The sequence below is a fragment of the Callorhinchus milii genome, unplaced genomic scaffold (assembly GCF_018977255.1).
Source record: "Callorhinchus milii isolate IMCB2004 unplaced genomic scaffold, IMCB_Cmil_1.0 Scaffold10, whole genome shotgun sequence".
Lineage (NCBI taxonomy): Eukaryota > Metazoa > Chordata > Chondrichthyes > Chimaeriformes > Callorhinchidae > Callorhinchus > Callorhinchus milii.
This window is the reverse complement of record NW_024704751.1, coordinates 9,773,892-9,796,118: the sequence shown is the minus strand read 5'-3', so window position 1 is coordinate 9,796,118 and position 22,227 is coordinate 9,773,892. Positions and strand designations below refer to the sequence as shown.

Sequence of the window (22,227 nt, the reverse complement as noted above, 5' to 3'; positions counted from 1 at the left end):
AATTAATAATAATAATAATGATGATCCCAGCGTTTCAGACGGCGCCTTATCACAGTCTTCGAGACGTCTCAAAGCGCTTCACAGGATATACCGTGAAGTGTCGTGACTTTTATGTTTTGTGGGTGAGAATGGGGAATATTTGGGATAGGGTTAATTTGCGGGAATATTTCAGGGGGAGGGGGAGGGAGGGGGGGGATTGAAGACAAAATTCCCGGCTTCCGTCTTTGTTTGACACCAACTTCCTGGCCCCAGCTGTTTCCCTAATGAATAACCCATGAAGGAGGCAGCTGGAGCCCCCCCCACAGCCCCACAGCCCCCACCCCACACACACCACAGCCCACACCCCACAGCCCCCACCCCACACCCACCAAAGCCCACACCCCCCACAGCCCTCACACACCACAGCCCCCACCCCACACAGCCCTCACACACACCACAGCCCCCACCCCACACCCCCACAGCACTCACACACCCCACAGCCCCCACCCCACACACACCACAGCCCACACCCACCAACAGCCCCCACCCCACACCCCACCCCACAGCCCACACCCCCCACAGCCCCCACCCCACACCCCCACAGCCCACCACCCCACACCCCCACACCCCCACCCCACACCCACCACAGCCCCACCCCCACACCCTCACACACCCACAGCCCCCACCCCCCACAGCCCCCACCCCACACCACCACACCCCACAGCCCCCACCCCCCACAGCCCACACACACACCACAGCCCGACCAGCGCCCTCTCTGCCGCTGCTTTCCCTTTTGTTCATTTGTTCATTGGACTGGAGGCAGAGCTCGTGTGAGCCTCTCTCCCTCCTCCCTCCCTCCCTCCCTCATTCACTCCCTCCCTCCCCCTCTCCCTCCTCCCTCCCCCTCTCCCTCCTCCCTCCCTCCCTCTCTCAGTGACGAGTCAGATCTCACTGCTCGGGCACTGCGGGGAGAGTGCAAGTCATTATTCGAGCGATGCTCTGTGATCATCACTGTGTGATCGCGTTTCTCTCTGCAGCTGAATAGCTTTGGACAGCTCCTGTGGGGGCAGCTTCCCCCCCACTGCCCTCCCGGAGCACACAACCAGGGACTGTCTGTCTGTCTGTCTGTCCGTCCGTCTGTCCGTCTGTCTGTATCCGACACAGGAGAGACACAGACAGCAGAGGTGGGAGAGAGAGAGAGAGAGGCGCACAGAGGGACACACAGACAGAGGAGAGACACAGACAGAGGAGAGGCACAGACAGAGGAGAGGCACAGACAGAGGAGAGGCACAGACAGAGGAAAAGGACAGTGTTTTAAGTACCATCATCTGATCAATCGTCTGTGAGAGAAGAAGCGTTGAGAGACTTCGCTGTGTGTGCCACAAAATCTGCATAAGGACACAGACAGACGGACAGACGGTGAGTATTACACAGAGAGATGATGGTGAAAGCACAATAGGAGAGAGAAAGAGAGGCTTTTGCATTGAAACACAGTGGTGCCATGTGACAGGCGATGGGATGGGTGGATTTCTCCTCCAATGTCAATGATGCAGCTTTCTCTCTCCCCCTCTCTCTCTCTCTCTCTCTCACCCCCACCCACTCCTCTCTTGTCCTCTGCCCCCCACAGGTTGTGTGTGTGTGAAGATGGCAGTGGAAGGTGCTGCAGGTCTCTGGGAGGTGTGAGCCCTGACTGACCCTCAGCCCAGTCCACCCCATCCCTCCTGGTACAGAGCCCCAGGACCAGCCCCGCCCGGGAGTGAGGGATGAGTCTGTTAAAGCCCAGTGGGCTGAAAGCCCCAGGAAGGGTCAACAAGCACTCCAGCCCTATGGGTCGTAGCTCGGCAGCAACAACAGCGGCCCCCAAGGAAGGTAAGAGGCTGTATATGAGGCTCTCTGGGAAAGCATTGTCCTGTCTGTAGCCAGAAAGGCCACACAAAGCTGGGGTTCCCTCTGTGTGTGAGGGGAGGGGGTTAGGGGATTGAGGAATCATTTGACAGAAATTCTTTTGTCTGCTGCCAATCGGCTGTGTGAAGGGACAACAACAATAGTAATAATAATCCTTGCATTTGATGCAACGCCTTATCACGTCTTCGAGACGTCTCAAAGCGCTTCACGGGATATAGTGAATTCACTGTACATTTTGTGAGGATGAGATCAACGTGCATATGGGGGGGGAGAGTATACATGTCGTGTGCATGTTTGTCTATGTGTATATGTATGGGGAGCTACATGCAGTTATGTGTATGTATGTGGAGAGGGGGAGAGGCTGAAGACATTAGGCCAGAGACTGAGTGGCATTTTAATGCCCTCCGCCTCACACACAGATGCGCTATATAACCTTCCCTCTAAGCGCTCTGGGATGCTACCCTGTGTGAGGGGCCCTACAGCGCTATATAATAATAATAATCCTTGCATTTGATATAGCGCTTTTCACGTCTTCGAGACGTCTCAAAGCGCTTCACAGAATAGACTGTAAAGTGAATTGACCGTATATTTGTGGGCGAAACACGGCAGCGAATTGCGCACAGCAATGTCCCACAAACAGTCGTGGATTGATGTCCAAGCTGTTGTTGTTGACATTACCTATCTCCAGCCTCTAGAATCCCTGATAAGATTGCACCCCCTCCCTGCATGCACGGAGATTGTGGTTTCATCTGGTACCCTACCCCCCCCCTCTCCCATAATATTGATTTGACCAGCCTGGTTGTCAGGCAGCTTGATTCAAAGCAGCTCAAGTTATTTTTTTTTGGTTTAGGAATTGCCTTACTCCCTCAGTCTGTAGGAATAGGGGATTCTGTTTTGTCAATTTACCTGCCTTTTGAGAGAAGAAAGAATATAACAGCTAAAATAGTCATCTTTGCCTCTTTTCCCCTCCCCCACCCTGCATTCTGCTAATCATTCACTGAGAGTCCCAAGCTGCGAGTAAATTGGCTGCCATGTTCACCCACAAATGCACAGTCACTACACTTTGTAGTAAATTGTGTAAAACATTGAGGTGTTTTTACCAGTGTGGTATGGCGTTCTATCAAATACAAGGGCTACCGTGTCTCAAAGAGGTTCACAGTAATTGCGTTGAGTGCAGTGTGTGTATTTGTGGGCAAATGTGGTACCAGTGAGTGGGTGTGGCACAGTGCTTGGAGACTGATTAAAGCCGTGTTATAATCCACACCGTCTGAGCAAAACTATTCACGTTGGTGCATGTTTACCCACCTTACGCCATAGCCTCCCCCACGTGTGGTTAGTACAGCCTCGCATCTGACAGCAAGCAGCATGTTCTGTCAGGAGTTTCTGATTCCTGACTGTCCAGCGTCTTGGGATGTCCTCCCTACGTGAAAGGCGCTATATACACACACACACACACACACACAATTCTTGTTGCCTCTATTGCCTGGTTGGCCACTGACGGCACCAAATGAAAGTCTCGGCTTCCGTTCCTGGTTTGCACCGTCCCTGGCTATAAGGGCTACAATTGAAATTAGCCCCAGGACAAGCAGCGGTAAAGCTTGTCAGACAAGCACTATCGATAGCAAACCAGCCTGGCTCATCAGTTGCTGTGCAGTTTTAGCTAAATAAAACATTAGTAGTTAGCCCTCAGCACACGCCTCTGCGGTCCCCACCGCAACAACAACTTGCATTTATCTAGCGCCCCTCACGCGGGATAGGTTCCTGGAGCGCTTAAGCTTTACCTCGGTACCTAATACATTCCTGGAAAAGGGGAACAGGGTCTGTTCCTCTGAGGAGAGAGAGAGAGGACATGCTGCATATTAGATAAAGGGAAATGTCAGTGCATGTACAGAACTCAGTGTAGGTTGGAGACTCTTAAGTGCGGTGATGGGTTTCCGCGCGTGTCAGACACCCGGTGACCAGCAAAAAAAAAAGGCAGAGAAATAGTCGAGCCATTTGCCGCCCACCTTCCCTTCATCACAATAAACCCAGAACTCCCGCGGCCACTGAGCCTCCATTCATGAGCAGCTCAGCTGTGGGCTGTTGATGTTGTTGACGTTCAGTGCTGTTCCCTCTGCCGTTCCCTGCTCTCCAGCCAGGAGATGAACAGAGTCAGCAGCACAGACCAGAGCCAAACCTGTGACCTTCTTCTACACTGCACTCCCTACCCCCCACCCTCTCTCTTCACCCTCCCTTCCCCCCCCACCCCATGCAGGATTGCCTAAGAAAATCACTGACAGACAGAAAATCCCTGAGACGTCTCAAAGCGTTTCACAGAATATACGGTAAAGTGCATTGACTGCATATCTTGTGAGTGAAATTGCGGCAGCCAATTGCGCACAGCAGTCTCCCACAAGCAGTGGTGGGTGGATTGAGTGACCAAGTTGTTAGTATTTTTATTCAGACTTGACACGGGGTGGGAAGAATTTGTTTGCACAAAAAAAGTCACCATCTTAAACGTGAAGACGGCAGTTTTCAGGCTGAGACCGTGAGGAATTTCAGGGCTGAGTCTCCGCTCTCTTGTTAATTGTGTGAGTTTGGGACAGCTCTTTTGTTTGGGCCATTCTGGAGTCAAGCCCATTGCGAGATGATGCCAGGCTGTGTTGGTACCTTTTATTAGCTGTGGGCTTGCAGGAATACACTGGCATCCATCCAAAGGAACGTTTGACCAGCCTTGCTGTTTCAAGAACAAATTAGATAGATTTCTGCTAGAATCTAATACCTTGAGATACAATATATAGTTTGGGACACGACATGTCAAGCGACTACCAGGTTGGTGGAAGGCGAGCTCGATGGACCTTGGTCTTCTTTCGCCAGGAAATTCTTATGAACCTACACTGCTGTGTGCAATTGGCTGCCACGTTTCACCCACAAATCGCACACTTTACAGTATATCCTGTGTCTCAATGATGTGATAAGGCGCTATATCAAATGCAAGGATTATTATTATTATTACCCGCTCATTCACATTAACAGCAAATATTGACGCCACGTTAAAAAACACAAGATTCCCATAATAATAATTAATAATATAATCCTTGCATTTGATATAGCACTGTATCTCGTCCTTGAACCATTCACGGGATATACTGTAGCTGCCCAGTTAAAAATCTTTGGCAGGTTTGCCTCTGGCCTCCTGAGACAAAGAACGTCAGCCTTCCCTATTGCTAACAATCGGCGAAGTCTCTCCCACCTTCTCCATTGCAGCTGTTACTTGAGCTTTAGCCCTGAATTTGCAGCTGTTTTGAGCTGCGCTGGGGTAGAGAATCAGTAAACCTATTACCCAGTGTGGATCCCATATGGATGCCTGCAGGGTTCAATCCGTCCTGTCTTGTGCTGTCAGACGTACTGTGTTTGGTGCGATTTGTGGAGTCCTGCAGCTGAGTGGTTAGAGCACTCGCCTCGCAAGCGAGAGGCCCTGGGTTCGATTCCTGGGCCGGGCCAAATGTTAAGCAAGTTTCCTTACTCTACATGCTTCGGTTTAACTAACAGTAAATAGGAACCCGGTTAGAGAGACTAATGGGGAGAGAGAGCTGGCATAGTGTGGTATTACAGTGATAGCATTGCTGACAGTTTTATTTTGTGTGATATCCAATTATCTGCACTGTTTGCTTATTCGTAAAGGGGGCCCTTCCCAACCCGTGCAGACAACCATCTCTCCACTGTAATAAATAGGGCAGTCTCTGCCACCTTCTCCATAACAGCTGGTAATTCTCTCCTGTACACGGAACAATAATAACAATAATGCTGCTGCTAGGTACGCAGGAGTGTGGAGTAAGGAAACCTTTGCCTCAGGTTTCGCCCTGCTCGGGAATTGAAACCAGGTCCTGCCACTTTGTGAGGCGGTGGCGGGCAGGGCCCGGGGGAGCAGTGGCGGGCAGGGCCCGGGGGAGCGGTGGCGGGCAGGGCCCGGGGGAGCGGTGGCGGGCAGGGCCCGGGGGAGCGGTGGCGGGCAGGGCCCGGGGAGCGGTGGCGGGCAGGGCCCGGGGGAGCGGTGGCGGGCAGGGCCCGGGGGAGCGGTGGCGGGCAGGGCCCGGGGGAGCGGTGGCGGGCAGGGCCCGGGGGAGCGGTGGCGGGCAGGGCCCGGCCCAGGGATGTGGATGGTGTCCCAGTTGACGCTGTGACTGAATGGAGACACTGTGTTGGATCCCACCACCTCCTCTCGCCGTTACCATGGTGAAGTGCCCGGGCCATTGAAAGCCAAAATGCTTTGAGCTGCAGTTTTGTTGTGAGCCGAACAGCCCTCCATTCTGCTCTCAGCCTCTGCAGCGACCAGAGAGTGTGAGCGGGGCGACTGCAGAAAGCATGACATCGTCAGCAAAAAGCAACTCGGCTCAGTCACGTCCTCCTTAGGCTCCGTGTCTGCACTGTCTCAGTGCAATGATCTCTCCCAGTGCTGTGGGAGAACTCCAGCCCAGCTCGGTCTCTCTGTCTGTAAACAGAGGCTGTGTACAAAAAAGATATTTTTAGCTTGCAGATGACTTATTGTTGATGCTGGGCTGCGTGTGTGTGTGAGAGAGACTGTGCTGAGCAGGCTTGATGGACTGAATGGTCTCCTCCTGTTCCTAAACATAGTGTATAAACATAATAATAAAACAGTAATCCTTGCATTTGATATAGCGCCTTATCACATCTTTGAGATGTCTCAAAGCTCTTCACAGGATACACTGTAAAGTGAATTGAGTGGCGCAAACCACTACAATACAGAGCGAATCCCACTGATCTAGTCTAGAAATAGCAGCTCCCGACCACCATTAATATCATAGGTTAAGAAAGAAAGGACTTTCGATAGCATTTTATTATATTAAAGCACTTCACAGGCAGTTACTATCAAATGGAGCGTCTTGAGACAAATGAGGGAGGGACTCCACGATGGAGTTCCAGAGAACGGGGACAAATTGGCTGAATGCCCCCTCGCCCGCTGATGGTGGGTTGGATAGGGAGGGGGGACATGAGGCTGGTACCCCTGAGCGAGGGGGTGACGGGGACAGTGGGTTTGAAGGAGGTTGGGGGAGGCGGAGCGGGGGGGCGAGAGTGTGGTGGGTTTGTGTGAAGGTGAGTGAGTGAGTGAGCGCGGAGCAGCCAAGCCCAGCTGTACGGTTATATCGCTGAGCACCAACACCACTGCGACTCTTCCGATCAATGGGCAGAAAGGCCGACGGGGACCCCTCCCCCGGCTCTGAAATAATGGAACAGCCGAGGAAGCAGGGACCAGAGTGAGATGAGCAATCACTATGGCAACAGTGAAGGGTCCCGACAGTCCCTGTCTACAGTGAGGTGGAGGAGTCTGGGGTTATAAGCCAAGTTACAGGCACCGCGCCTGTCGGTCTTTACTCTTAAAGCGTTATCCAGCACGAACGACCTGGAGCCCGGCTCACTATAGTGTGTCTGCACTCGCTCCGTGACCTTAAAAACACACCTACATCAGTCAGCCGCCAGCTCACTGGGCACGGAGCAGCAACAACAACTTGCATTTATTCAGTGCCCTTCACACCGGGCAGCCTATACACACTCACACAGCAGACTGACACAGATGGCCACCGTGTCAGTCTATATCCTTCCCCTGAGTGACTAAAGTGTTGCTTGATCTCCTCCAGACACGATTTAGTTGGTACTCACATAGGAAATAGAGCCGAGAGCACAAATACTGCAGGAAACCTTCTTTGAGAACAAAAATAAACCCCGTTTATGAATCCTGATGAACAGCGGGAGGTTATTTTCACCCATCGGTGAATCGGTTACAAGGGACGTGAGCTGGGACTCGCTGCCTTAAGGTGGCTTTAAGCTGCTGGAGAAACGCATTGAAACCAATTCCAGAGGGACCTCCTGAGACCTAAATTTTAAGCCTCAAAGACCATTCCTTAGTCTGTTGACCAGACGTGATAAGACACTGTATCATATGCAAGGATTATTGTTATTATTATCATCATTGAAAGAGCTTTCCCCATTGGCACAGATGAGTTAGCTGGTAGCAGGAAGTGGCTGGGGTTCCAAGCTCTCTCATTTAAGGCGGTGGTTACCGTATAAAATTACAGACTGTAGCAAAACATGGTCGTGGTGTCTGAGTTACTGTGGCTCGGAATAAAGAGCTCCCGGGTTCCGCCCCGTCAGAAAAACAGAAAGCATCAGTCCTTAAGACAGCCGCGGGGGCGGGTGGAGAGAGGAAGTCGAGGAGCGAGGGAATATGTACGTACAGGAGACTTCATAGAGGTTTTAATTTTTAACTCCCATCCTGAGCCCCTCCGCTTTGCCTCCTTCAAGGCCCATCTCAAGACATTCCTTTTCGACTGCACCTTCGATATCTTCCCTCCTCTGCCCCCCACCCTCCGCCCCTCCCTGATCCCAACCCACAGCTCGGGTGCAGTACATGGTGAGTCCTGTGAAGTGTTTTGAGGTGGCCATTGATATCGCTGTTTGGCCTCCTTAACATGGCCTCCTCTCCCTGTGCTTGGCTTGCGAAGGTTCCCCATTGCACAAGCAGAATGCTGCCGCCCCGGCCTCTGTGGCTGACCGGTTGGGCTCCAAGACCACGGAGGTGGGAGACGACTTTATTGGGGACTTTACGGTCGGCGAGCGGATCTGGGTGAACGGCGTGAAGCCCGGCGCCATCCAGTTCCTGGGAGAAACCCAGTTCGCTCCGGGCAAGTGGGCCGGGGTGGTTCTGGATGAGCTGGTGGGCAAGAACGACGGGTCGGTGGGAGGCGTCCGGTACTTCCAGTGTGAGGCTCTGCAGGGCATCTTCACCAGACCCTCGAAGCTCTCCCGATACCTGTCCACCGACGGCGGGGGCAGTGACACCCACTCGGCCGAGTCCGTGACCATCACCCACCCGTCCCCCCATCACGGCGCGGCCAACCCCACCCTCTCAGCCCAGAGGGTCAACTGTACTCTCCCGCTGAGGGAGAGCATCCTCAACAACTCCATGAAGACCGGCAACGAGTCGGGATCCAACCTCTCCGACAGCGGCTCTGTGAAGAAGGGGGACAAGGACCTCAGGCTGGGAGATCGGGTTCTGGTAAGTCCTCCCGGTAAGGAGTGGTTGGGGAGGGACTGGGTGGGGGTTTGGCGCAGTTGTTCAGACATCCTCTCCCTCCCTCTTCATAGGTGGGCGGCACCAAGACAGGAGTGGTGAAGTACGTGGGGGAGACGGACTTTGCGAAGGGGGAGTGGTGTGGTGTCGAGCTGGATGAGCCACTCGGGAAAAATGACGGAGCTGTAGCCGGTACCAGGTAATGTATCCCTCACCGACTCCACTCTCGACAACAGACAACAACGTATATGAACCTGTCCGTTCCCTCGGCTCAGCGGGCTCCGGTCTGCTCCAAGTCCCCACCTGCCCCGCCCCATCATCTGCAGTGAGACCTTCAGCCTCTCTGCCTGGGGATCGAACCCCAGTCCTTCTCGCTTGCAAGGCGTGTGCGTTAACCACTGACCTGCTGGACCTCACTGAATCTCACAACCACTGGTGATTCCATGTTCCTCTGGTTGAGGTTGTGCAGTGCATACCTGACTGACACTCGCGCTTCTCACACTCGGTTCATTGCAGCTCAGATGTTTTCTCCTGATTTTTGTGCGTCTTTACAGATACTTCCAATGCCCACCCAAGTTTGGCCTTTTTGCTCCAATTCACAAGGTCATGCGGATCGGCTTCCCCTCCACCACCCCGGCCAAAGCCAAGAAGAGCAAGAGGATGGCCATGGGCGTTTCGTCCCTCACCCAGAGCCCCAGCAGCTCCTCCATCAGCTCCGTCAGCTCGGTGGCCTCGTCTGTGGGCGGCAGGCCAAGCCGCACAGGACTGGTAAGAACCTACTGACCATATTCCTAGAACGTACTTGTTATTAATAATAATAATAATAATCGTTGCATTTGATGTAGCGCCTTATCGCGTCTTCACAATGTCTCAAAGCACTTCACTGGATATACTGTTATATATATTAAAGTGAATTGACTGTATATTTTGTGGGTGAAACACGGCAGCCAATTGCGTACAGCAGTGAGTGTCCCACAGACAGTCGTGGATTAAGAGACCAATTTTTTTTGAGGGATTATTACCGGAAAAGCGATTTGCCAATCGACTAACAACCGGGTTCCTACTTACTGCTGGTAAACAGAGGCGTGTGGAGTAAGGCAACTTGCCCTAACATTTCGCTCTGCCCAGGAATAGAACCCAAGTCCTCTTGCTTGCGAGGTGAGTGCGCTAACCACTGAGCTACAGGACTCCACTTTGGGATCTTTTCCGACACAAAAGGCTGTGTGTTAAGCACGAGTTGTTGATGTTGATGTGTGTGGCCTCTCTCCAGCTGACGGAGACGTCCTCCCGCTACGCCAGGAAGATCTCGGGCACCACAGCCCTGCAGGAGGCTCTGAAGGAAAAACAGCAGCACATCGAGCAGCTGCTTGCTGAGCGAGACCTGGAGCGAGCCGAGGTAGCCAAGGCCACCAGCCACATCTGTGAGGTGGAGAAGGAGCTGACAGTGTTGAAGGCTACACACGAGCAGGTGAGGTGACATTCTGGCATAGAGAGAGGCTCTGGTTGGACCAGGATCAAACCATCCGATCCTGGTCTGTAAACTGGAGTTTATTCACCACACCATTTGGCCTGCCATATAGACCTGTCCGTTTCCTCCGCTCAGCGGGGGTTCCAGCCTGCTCCACATTCCCCTGCCTGGCCCACCCCACCATGGCCGGTCGGGCCTTCAGTCTCTCAATCCCGTAGTCCCTTCGCCTCATTCCCTCCCTCGCTTCCTTCAAGGCACGTCTCAAGACTTTCCTCTTCGACTGCGCCTTTGGGTACCTCCTACCCCACCCTCCCTGCCCTCCACTCCTCCTGATCCCAACCCTGAAAATTTGGCATTGATAAAATCCTCCAGTAAATGGACAGTCGCTTGTGAGTGCCCTCTGCCTTGCGGAGTGACTGATGTTCTTTGTTGCAGTTCGTGGCCGAGGCTGAGGCTAATCTCCAGCGTGTGGGAACCCTGCTAAACAATGCGGAGAGACAAAAGGTGGAACTACTTAACACACTGGAGGAGGAGAAGAGGTAAAGGCAGTGCTTTGTCTAAGATAAAGAGTTCTAGACTATCTAATCGTTCCTTGTAGCTCATTGCTCTATCACTCATTTGGTTTTACCTCCTCGCACTTCAAACACTTTCCCCGACTCTGGACTTAAACGTTCATGCTCTCAGATGCTGGACAAACAGTGTAGCCCCCGTATCACCGTGTATCCCGCCCACAAAATACCCAGTCAATTCACTTTACAGTGTATCCTGTGAAGCGCCATGAGACGTCTCGAAGACGTAATAAGGCGCCGTATCAAATGCCAGGATTATTGTTGTTATTTTGCTTCATAACTAAACCTTTTTCTTTTTATGGTTCGACAGGAAGATTGAAGATCTGCAATTCCGAGTGGAGGAAGAGTCGATCACTAAAGGGGATCTGGAGGTAAAGGCTTCAATGCAAATTATCCTCTCCTACAATGAAACACATAGCGCTCAATGATTTGGCAACCAAGAGGTGCTGGACCTTAACTCAGAAGCCTTGGGTTTAGTGTGAAGATGCGGAGATTCCAGGCCTGAAATTCCACTTAGTCTCAGCCTGTGATACCTGTGATCATTTTGTCTTGAAATTTTTTTTAAAAAATGCACTGAATTGTCGTAAATTCTTCAATCTGTTCTTGATTTAGAAGCCGTTTCTTTTCAAAACAATGCTGTACAAAAACAAAGTGAAACTTCTTTTTTACACACTATAGCCCCAGTGAAGATTATTCATCAGATTAGAAATCTGCAGGTAATTTACCTGTCTGATCCTCGGGGGGGTGAGGTGGGGAGGGTGAGAAGGGGGGTATCACTGCTTCGAGGGAGAAGGAATGAATCCTTTGGGAGTGGGAATGTTGGAGCAATAACCGAATGGTATTGGATTCTCCCCTTTCTGTCCGACTGTGTAACTTCACTTTGTAATCTTTAGCCTTTGTTTCCTACTGATTGTCCTACTGAGAGTTACTCTCTCTCTTTCCTGCCCCCCTCTCTCTCTCTCTTCCCCACCCTCCCTCTCTTTCTTCCCTCTCCCCCCTCCATTTCGCTCTCTTTCCCCCCCTCTCTCTTACCCCACACCCTCTCTCTCCCCCACTCTCCCCCTTTCTCTCTCTCTCCCCCCCCACCGGCTGTCTCTCCCCCCCCCCCCACCATCTCTCTCTACCCTCTTTCTCGGGGACAGACACAGACAAAGTTGGAGCATGCCCGTATTCGGGAGCTCGAGCAGAGGCTCGTGTATGAAAAGGCCAAAGCTGAGCGACTCCAAAAGGAGTTTGAAGACACGAGGGTAAAGGTGGTTGTGGGACGGGGCTTGCTGTCAGCTTGTAGATTGCCTGTGGGCGATGTGGCTTCACAATGCTTCATTTTGCTCTCACCCCACTTGGTGTCTCACTCACTCCCTGCTTGGAACAAATGGGCTTGGGTTTCTTTCACATCTGCGTTGGAGAGGCTTTTTATTTGCGAGCTGCTATTTCGCTCTGCTTAGCTGCTTGGCACGCTTTTCGTAACTGATGATGGTCTGTATCGGGGCGACTAGGCAATGCAAGGTCGCTGGTGGGTGTGAGTGAGAGTAGAGAGGTCCTCCCAACTGACTAAACCTCTCAGTAAAGCCCAGCTTCCCTGCTGTCCAGCCCATTGGCTGCATGTGGGGTTATGGTCTGTTCAAAGCCAATCTCCCTGCAGTGCTGGTGAAGGGTTACAAGCCAAGCTTCCCTGGGAGAGAGCTGCCGGTGAGAGTTAGCTGTTTGGAATGTATATAATAATCGATATAATCCTTGCATTTGACATAGTGCCTTATCACATCGTTGAGCTGTCTCAATACAGTCCAGTCATTTGACAGTATATTCTGTGAAGTGCTTTGAGACGTGATAAGTTGCTATATCAAATGCATGGATTATTATTATTATTATAATGTCACATTGTGACCGGGCCCTAGATGGTGAACCCAGAGGGAGAGTTCGAGTGGGAGTGTGTCGTGCGCTCACTACTTTTTCCTCACTTTCAGCTCACGACCGAAGCTGAGAAGTCCAGGATTGCCCAACTCGAGGAGGAGCTGGAGTTGAGGAGGAAGGAGATGGAGGAGCTGCAGTTGGGGCTGAGAGACAGTGACAATCCCGAGCACAGCCTCAGTCTCCAGTCCGAGACCTTCAAACTACGGGAGCAACTCCTGTGTGCCAACAGGGAGCATCAAGTGGAGAGCAACACCCTGAGGGAGCAGCTTGAGAGCAAGGTGAGTAGGAACCCACTTGTTAGTCGATTGGCCGATCGCTTTCCGGGGGTAATAATCCCTTCAAAAATAAATAAATAAAAAATGATAACAATGGGGTCACTCAATCCACGACTGTTTGCAGGACACTGCTGTGCACAATTGGCTGCCGCCTTTTGTCATAAAACATACAGTCAATTCACTTTACAGTAGATTCTGTGAAGCGCTTTGAGACGTCTCGAGGACGTGATGAGGCGCTATATCGATTACTAGGTTTATTATTATTATTATTATTAAGGTGAAGGAGCACCAGCAAGAGACGGAGAGGCTGAAGGCTGCCAACACCAAGTACAGCCAGGATATCACAGAGTTAAGGCAGCGACTGGACCAAGCCACCAAGGAGAACATGGAGATGATGGACGGCTGGAAGGACAAGTTGGACAACTTGGTGTCTGACCACCAGAGGTCGCTGGAGGAGCTGAAGCTCTCGTTGATCTCGGGCTCGGACGGGCAGAACAGTGAGCTGGTGGAGCTCAGAGCTACACTGGAGAGCTTGAAGATGGAGCAGCAGCTGGAGCTGGAGAACCTCAAAGCCAAGCATGAGATCGAGACGGCCGTGTACATCAAGGAGAGAGAGGATGCCAGAGACAAGTTACAGGAAGCCAAGAGCGAGCTGGCGGAACATAACGATGTCTGGAGAGCCCAACTGGAGGCCGCCACCAGTCAACAGAACCAGGACCTCCTGATGGTCACCGATCAGCTGCGCAAGACCCAACTGAGACTGAACGAGCAGGAGGAGCTGCGAGACGGCTACAAGACCCAAGCCCAGGCCATCAGCTTCCTGAAGGAGCAGATCTGTCTGGCCGAGAGGAAGATTCTAGACTATGAGGTCCTGCAGCAGTCGGAGGCTCTGGCCAAGCAGCAGGTCTGGAGTTTGCAGGAGACGCTGAGAGCCTCCGAGAGTAAGATCAAAGCCCTCGAAGCTCATCCCCCACCTCAGGTACCCGTCAGACCCCAAATTGAGCATCTCCCTCTTTCTCTCTCTCTCTCTCTGGCCTGATTGTGATAGGAGAAGCGAATTGAGCCATCTTCGCTCAATACCCTGTCCGACGTCTATGGGCTTGAGGAAACCCCTTCCCACCACCCCCCACCCACTCCATCCTCTCCGCAATCTCAGGCCTCTGTCACGTTGCCCGCTCCCTCTACTCCGCCATCTTCATTTTGCCCACAATATATACAGTCAATTCACACTACAGTATATTCTATGAAGTGCTTCATGAGACGTCTCGAAGACATGATGAGACGCAATATAAAATGCAAGGATTATTATCAATATCTTCAGATGATCATTCACCTACTATATCCCTCCCTCCCTCTCCGTTTTCAAAACCCACCTGAAACTCAGCTCTTTGATAGCACCTTTAGTCATCTACCTCCTTCCACCACCCTTCTCTCCCCCCCTTCAACCCCCCCAACACTGCACTATCATGTCTGCCTAGACCTTGAGCTCAAGGTGATGCTTGAACTATTAATTGAGCCCAAATTAAGGTTAATCCGAATCTTAAGCACAGTTTTTTAGTCGAATTATGTTACTTTATACAGTGGAGAAAATGTAGTTTACTTACATATAAAAACCCAGGAGATCAATGAGAAACTTGTATATGATTTGGAATGTTGTTTTTCAGGCAAACCTTAGTGTATTATATATGTAGAGAGTTCTGTCTTCCCCTTACTGTACAGTAACTGTCGTTCATGTGTCCGCAGCCTGTGGAGTGCAACGACTGGCCGAAAGAGAAACAGCACATGAAACAGGCCATGGAAGGTAATGATCTCTGAGGTCATTACTAACTGTTATACCTGTGACCACCTTCCTCTCCTGCTTCTAACATTGTCTCTCTGTGTTCAGACCTGTTCGAAAAGCTCAACAGAAGGGAAAAGGAAGTTTCCTCGGTGACTTCGCAGAACGAGTTATTGAAATCCCAGGTGATTGGTAAGTAAGTGAACTGGGTTCCTACTTACTGCTAGTAAACAGAGGTGACTGCTCTAACCACTGAGCTACACAATAAATAATACAACGTTGTTTTAGGCCACGCACTCGTTGTGAGGAGGAGAAAGATTCTTAGCCTGAGTTGGGCGACTCGCTCGCTTTGACTTGAAGAGGTCACAGTGGGGAGGAGACGCAGTGCTTTCTCCTCAGATTGCAGGATCTGCACATGTAACCAAATGCCTGTGCGCTCTCCCATCGAGCCCCATGTGTCTCTCGCGCTCTCCCAGCTGAGCCCATTCATCGCTAATCCACGGATTTAAGATGGGGAGAGAAAGCCGTTAGCGGCAACACCAGGTGCTGGTTGGTTGGTTGGTGGCCGGGTGCGATGCCAGGAAGTGGCTCTCACCTCTATCTGATTTGTTTTTTAATGGGAAAACTTTTTCACCCAAATGCTAGTGGAAATGTGGAACTTTCCCCCTCCCCCTACCAAAAAAAGGCTGTGGATTATGTGGATTAAACTATCTGTCGGGTCAGGGTATCAAGGCATAAGGGGCAAGGGCGGGTAATTAGAGTCGAGGTACAGATCAGCCGTATTGTCACCCACAAAATATACAGTGAATTCACTTTATCATATATCCTGTGAAGCGCTGTAAGACGTCTTAACGATGTGATAAGGCGCTGTATCAAATGCAAGGATTATTATTATTTATTATGATCTAATAGAATGGCGGGACAGGCTCGAGGGGCTGAATGGCCTACTCCTGTTCCTATCGGTGGGTGGGTGGTGGGGGGTTGGAGGGGTAATTGGGAATATTCCTGGTGTATCACGGGGATGTGTGAGCTGGTGTTTGTCGTTGGCAGCTCTGGAAGGGAGGAGCCGCGGGGCGGAAAAGCGGGCGGAGATGCTGGGCAGAGAGAAGGGACGACTGGAGGGAGAGCTGGAGAGTCTGGCCCGCAAGTCACACGATGCTTCAGGGCAGCTGGTCATCATCAGCCAAGAGCTGCTCAAAAAGGAGAGGTGAGGGGGCGGTGTAGGTGTGAGGGGGGGGGGCAGGATGTGGGGGAAGGGGCAGGACGAGGCGGAGGGACTGGAGCCAACGTGATTCGGGAGCAGAAGAAAGTGAATCAACCATCAAATGCTTTGGTTTCTCTTCTCCCCCCTTTCCCGCCCCCCCTCCCCCTCAATATCCTGGCCTCTGCGGGGCCCCTGCTCTGGGATGTGGGACCCTGGGACCCGGTGGCAGCAACCTGAATGAGCTGCGTTCTCTGCTCCTGGAGACCAGCCGGCAGCCGGGAGCCGGGGAGAGGGAGCTGAGCCGTGAGGTGCACAAAGCCGAGTGGAGGCTGAAGGAGCAGAAACTTCAGGAGGACATCAAGGTCCTGAGGGAGAAACTGCAGGTTCTCGTGAGTAACAGCAAGATTATCACTGATAATAATCCTCACATTTGTCATAGCAGCACCTTATCATGTCGTTCAAACGTCTCAAAGCGCTTCACACTCTCTCTCACACATACACTCACTCTCTCTCTCTCTCACTCACTCTTACTCGCTCACTGTCATACAGACACTCTCTCACACTCACTCTCGCACTCACTCTCTCTCACAGGGAACAGAGAAGTTTAAACCAGATCAGAAGCGCCGCCCGGCCTCTCTGCAGGGTCCGGAGCCTGACTCAGAAATTTCCAAACTGCAGCAGCGGCTACTGAACACCGAGGAGACCCTGCGCAGTGCCCTGGAGCAGAACCAGCAGCTGGAGAAGCTCATGGAGGCCATGCAGGTACGTGACAGATACAACCACAAGCATTTACACAGCGACCCTCACGCAGAGTAACATCCCAGAGCACTTGGCATACACTGGCCTCTGAGTTTCAACAACAGCAACTGATATTTACAAAGAGCCGCTCACATCGGGAGGACGTCCCCAGGCACTGGACAGTCAGGGATTTGGACCCGAGCTGGGGTTTGGGATTGGGGGGGGGGGGCAGGGACGGTGGAGGGTAGGGAGGGTGACCGAAGAGGAGGATCTTGAGACGTGCCTTGAAGGAGGCGAGGGAGGAGGCGAGGTGAAGGGACTGTGGGTTACAGCAATGGCACACACTGTACAGTGGGATACAGTATGGGGAGTGGGGGAGAGGGGGTGGGACATAACGTGGATTACTGGGCTAACCTGCAATGCAGTTCTGTGCGGCCCTGTGACAGTCCCGAGGTAACAGTCTGTTGGTGTTTGTGTGTAACAGACGCTGGATAGCGCTGGATCTGCTAACGGGGTCCACCAACAGGGACAGCTGGACCTTGTGAGAGAAACCAGGTCCTTCAAACAAGAGGTGAGCGGTCATTCACATCATCATTGCGCACACGTTAAAAAGAATAGTATCTGTTTAGATACGGTAAAACTCGCCTAAGTCTTATCTTTGTAAATCGTACGATCGCCCAAGTCATAAGTTATACATCCACCCGAGTCTCGTTCAGTCTCCTAGACTTCTTCGCACTTGTTGTATTAATGGCCACTATCCTCCACTACTCCTGCACTTAGCGCCATCGAATCGTGTGAACCGTAGTCTTGATCCATTTACCGGGCTGCGTTGAATTACACATGTGCAGATTATTGATTAAAGCAAGTTTTATACCACTTGTGCTGTTTGCCTGCAACTTGGACTTCGTGTGAGTCCTATTTAATGTTATGGTTCCCAACGGTGAGGATGTGTTGCTGTGGCCACCCTGTGGGATTCCCACGTTCTCAATCTCGGGATCAGGAATCTCTGACACTCGAACCTTGTGATTTGACCGTGGGGTTTCCTGTCTCCCAGCAGGACTGCCCCCGACAGCGATCCCCACAGCGACAGCTCGACCCCAACAGAACCAAACAGCTGTTAGTGACGGAGAACAGGAGAATAGAGAAACTCTTCAAGGAAATGTATGTATGAGCTGTGGTCCTACTCATCACCTCCCTTTGCTAAAACAATAATAATAATAATGATAATCCTTGCATTTGTTGCAATCCCTTATAATGTCTTCAAGACATCTCAAAGCGCTTCACAGGATACACTGTAAAGTGAATTGACTGTATATTTTGTGGGCGAAACGCGGCAGCCAATTACGCACAGCAGCGTCCCCACAGACAGTCATGGATTGATTGAGTGACCACATTTTTTTATTACCCCCGGAAAAGTGATCCACCAATTGACTAACAACCGGGTTCCTACTTACTGCTAGGTGCACAGAGACGTGTGGAGTGAGGAAACTTGCCCAAAGTTTCGCCCCGCCCAGGAATCGAGCCCAGGTCCTCTCGCTTGCAAGGCGAGGGCTCTAAACACTGAGCTACAGGACTCCATATCTCTTAGGAGTGAGCACTGAAGCAAATAAATACCTCAGTATATGTGTAGTTCAGGACATCGTGTGTGCGTGCGACTGCCAGGATGGTGGAAGGCAAACTGGATGGACGTGGTCTTTTTTTCATCTAGCAAATTCCTATGTTCATAATAACAGGTGTCAGCCTGGCTCAGCTGTGGGTTCAACCCCCCGATCAGGAACTTGGAGCTCATGGTCCAGGCTGGCATCCAACATGGGGGGAAGAATTCCTACTGAGTGACTGAGCCCAGTTAATCCTCTCTCCTGTCTCTGTAGAGAAGAGATGAGTGTTTGCGCGTCGCCCGAGTCACTGAAGGCAGCGGCCGATCTGCCCACCAGACAATCCTCGAACGACCACGACGAGACCCTGGACAAGGTGAGTAACAGGCGGACGGCAGCCTTCATCACACAAGGTCAGTCTGGCTGAAGAAGACCTTTCGGTCCAACTGATCTCACCCCTCCCTCCCTCCAATCTTCCATCCTTCCATCACAATATCAAGCTGTCTGTTTTTTGTAAATGAGTTCAGTGTCCTGACCTCGACCAGCGTTCCTGATGATCTGTTCCCATCGTTGGGTAAACAAAATCTTCCCGGTGTCTGTCCTGAAATTGCCCTTCGTACCCCCGTAGAGATTGTTGTCGGCGTCGTCATCGTACAGTTGACTAACCTCAGGTTCAAGTGACTGGAGCTCATGTGTGTTGAGAGTTCCTCAGCGCATCGGCAAACTCCCCGCAGTACCCGCTCGAGGACCACAAGGCGGCAGCAGAGGACACGATGAGCTCACACTGACGTGACCCGGTGGCTGAGAGAGAGCGCAGACAACGACAACAAGTGACATTTACGCCGTGACTCTCACGTCGGGAGGACGTCCCCGGGCGCTGGACAGTCAGGGATTTGGACCTGAGGCGGGGGTTGGGATCAGGAGGGGGTGGAGGGCAAAAAAGATATTAATAATTTGCTGACTCAATCCCCGACTGTGGGACACCGCTGTGCACAACTGTTTGTCGCAAAATTCTCTTTACAGTGTATCCTGTGAAGCGCTTTGAGACGTCTCGATGACGTGATGAGGCGCTGAGTCAAATGGTGGGATTATTGTTATTGTAAGATCTTTAAACTTCATCTCTCTCTCTCTCTCTCTCTCTCTGCTCCTCGTCCGCCCCCAGGACCTGCACTGATGAAAGGACAAGTCACAGCGACTCCATCTCCGTTGCCCGTCTCACAACTTCGCCGCCCTGAAGCCTCTGTATATTTTACCGCGTCGCATTCCTGGGACGTTAGCCCCGAAAGCAACCCCTCTCTCCCCCCCCCACCCCACCCCCCCAACAGCTTCCAGAGATCACACCACCAGCTCTGCCCCCACCTGCAGCCATTTACAGCAATTAGTTGTATTTATGTAGCGTGTGAGCTCCGTGTTCAGCACTCGCACTACCCATCTAAGCACTGTGTACACTGTGTATATAAGTATGGTGCGTGGATTGTCCGTGTGGTTAGCATGTGAGTACCGTGTGAGGGCCCGGCGCACGGATCGGTGAGCAGCGTCTGTTAGTGAAGAGATGGCTACAACTTCATCCGTGCCCCAAAAACAGGAGTCCTCCACTAACGACTGCTCCCTCTCCCTCCCCTCACTCCCAGAGCTAAGGCACTCGATCACGTGCAGGGATTTCAGCCTAACCCTGAGCTCCGACACAGATGGTTGTTTTGTTGCAAGCGAAATTCCCACGAATTTCACACCTTAAACATAATCTTTTTTCTCTACGTTGTCAGATGTGCCGTCACACACACGGAATTCTTGGCCAAAATCAACTCCTACCAATTCCTTGGTGCCATTTTAATCTTTTGGGACTTGTGTCTGTGTGTGTGTGTGGGGGGGGGGGGGGGGGTGGGGGGGTGGGGGAGCCTCGCTACGCCAACAGGTGTCCACATTATTTGCCTGAGAGTCTAGAAACCTCCAGAAGTCCCTTTGCCGATTTTTGGTTTCCAATAACTTGTGGTGCAGATTTTCTGGTTTGCCCTTTCGAGTCAAAATGAGAAGTAGTTGAACTTAGTGTAAATAAAGTCTGTTAATCTATAGACCCTGTGAAGCTGTGTCCATCCGACAGGTAATTAACTGTGGGGGAATCACTGTAATTTCTTTTGTAGCCTTTACAAACTGGTTCCTAAATTGTAGTGAGGGGTTTGCACTCTATCTCTATGGTTAACCTTCATTTTATTTCTCTCTCGCTCTCTTCCTGTACATAATGCTGTAAAGAGTCTGCGATGCCACTAACACAACATGTACTTCCTGTGTAGCAGATGGAAGTAAACAAGAGAAAGGTTATCTGATGAACTGGGGCTGGTGCAGGTTGGTTCTGTGCCCAGAATCTGGCGGAACAGGCATGTTTGCTCTCTTCCTGACGTCTAAACAGGAAGATGAAAAGGTCTCCAAGGGTCAAACATTAAAGGGCGAGGTGTGCCTCACGGATTCTCTTGACCTGCACTGACCTCGGCTTGCGACTTGCCCACAGTGTCCGGCTGCTCCCACCAACCACTGTCGTGTCAACTCAAGTGAAACCAAGATGGCTGCTCGTCTGCTTTCCAAAATAATTCAGAGTGTCTTAAAAGGAGAGCTTTTGTTGGTCGTGCGCCGATCGTGGGGTCTTGATGTGCATTCATTATCTTCATTGCACAAACTGGCTCCAATTTCCAATTCTCCCTCCATTTTTTTTATTTATGTGGAGTTCTGTAGCTCAGTGGTTCGAGCACTTGCTTAGCAAGCGAGAGGACCTGGGCTCGATTCCCGGGCCGGACAAAACCTAAAGCAAGTTTCCTTACTCCACACACCTCTGTTTACCTCGCAATACATAGGAACCCGGTTGTCAGTCGATTGTCAGATCATTTTCCCTGGGGTAATCCTTCCACAATTTTTTAAAAAATAATAAATTGGTCACTCAATCCACGACTGTTTGTGGGACACTGCTGTGCACAATTGGCCGCCGCATTTCACCCACAAATATACAGTCAATTCATTTTACAGTTTATTCTGTGAAGCGCTTTGAGGCGTCTCGAAGACATGATAAGGTGTATCAAATGCCAGGATTATTATTATTAACTTTAACTGGACGATAAATTATCAGTTTCCACAGGAGAGGACGAGGAGTGCATACAGGGAGCTGCCATATACACACAATATATAATATATATAACATACTGCAATATGTAGGTCTTGATAGGTACATTCTTTGACTATTTCCAGTGTTACTTGACTTCCTGAGAAAGGTCTGGGGTTTGCAGTGAGATAGTGTTTGTGTTTTGAGGAGCAGAGCAATGTCATCTGTGACTGTGGGGTGGGGGGAGACACTGAGCTGAATGCAGCTCTCAGTGTGATTTGGACCAGGTTAAAGTGGGTGGGTGGGTGGGGGGAAATGCACTGTTTTCTGTGAATGTATGAGCGAGATTGACGGAGCGATGCATTGCTGAAAGGCTCCCGTGCAGCTGTTAATGCGACGAGATGCTGCATTGCCTCGAGCGGGGTGGGGGTGGGGGGGGGGGGGGGGCCCGGGGAATGTGAAACAGCCCCATTGTACTGCAAGCCCTTATGATGTGGATTACCAGATCGATCCGAACAGAATCACTATTGTCTTTTTATGTGTCAAGCTGGTTGTGAATATTTAATCTTTAACACCCGGTCCCTAGCAAATAGCTAATACTCTCCCCGTATCAGTCGAGTGCATGAGATGTACATGTGTTAACCTAGTTTTC

At 51.3% G+C, this 22,227-nt stretch overlaps 1 protein-coding gene across 3 annotated transcripts; it reads left to right on the top strand.

Annotated features, from left to right (window-relative positions):
• The first annotated feature begins 1,236 nt into the window (after window positions 1-1,236).
• Window positions 1,237-19,719, top strand: clip2 (CAP-GLY domain containing linker protein 2). Of its 3 annotated transcripts, none has more exons than XM_042338813.1 (20): window positions 1,237-1,398; window positions 1,607-1,848; window positions 8,385-8,938; window positions 9,028-9,152; window positions 9,508-9,721; window positions 10,224-10,421; window positions 10,857-10,960; window positions 11,301-11,361; window positions 12,133-12,237; window positions 12,955-13,179; window positions 13,454-14,155; window positions 14,920-14,977; window positions 15,062-15,145; window positions 16,004-16,160; window positions 16,387-16,546; window positions 16,749-16,919; window positions 17,380-17,466; window positions 17,953-18,056; window positions 18,767-18,866; window positions 19,653-19,719. In XM_042338813.1, exons 2-20 carry the CDS (start codon window positions 1,743-1,745, stop codon window positions 19,662-19,664), a joined length of 3,327 nt encoding a protein of 1,108 aa, XP_042194747.1. In that variant the 5' UTR covers window positions 1,237-1,398; window positions 1,607-1,742; the 3' UTR covers window positions 19,665-19,719. The 3 variants fall into 3 exon arrangements, with proteins under 3 accessions (XP_042194747.1, XP_007894634.1, XP_007894635.1); XM_007896443.2 differs by having other exon boundaries at window positions 17,950-18,056; XM_007896444.2 differs by lacking the exon at window positions 12,133-12,237 and having other exon boundaries at window positions 17,950-18,056.
• Window positions 19,720-22,227: the final 2,508 nt, after the last annotated feature.

Excerpts from the sequence above, each read along its gene's own strand:
- clip2 (XM_007896443.2), top strand. The coding sequence starts at position 1,743 with ATGAGTCTGTTAAAGCCCAGTGGGCTGAAAGCCCCAGGAAGGGTCAAC. Across the intron at positions 1,849-8,384 it reads AACAGCGGCCCCCAAGGAAG|GTTCCCCATTGCACAAGCAG; the intron begins GTAAGAGGCTGT and ends TGGCTTGCGAAG. Across the intron at positions 14,156-14,919 it reads AAGCTCATCCCCCACCTCAG|CCTGTGGAGTGCAACGACTG; the intron begins GTACCCGTCAGA and ends ATGTGTCCGCAG.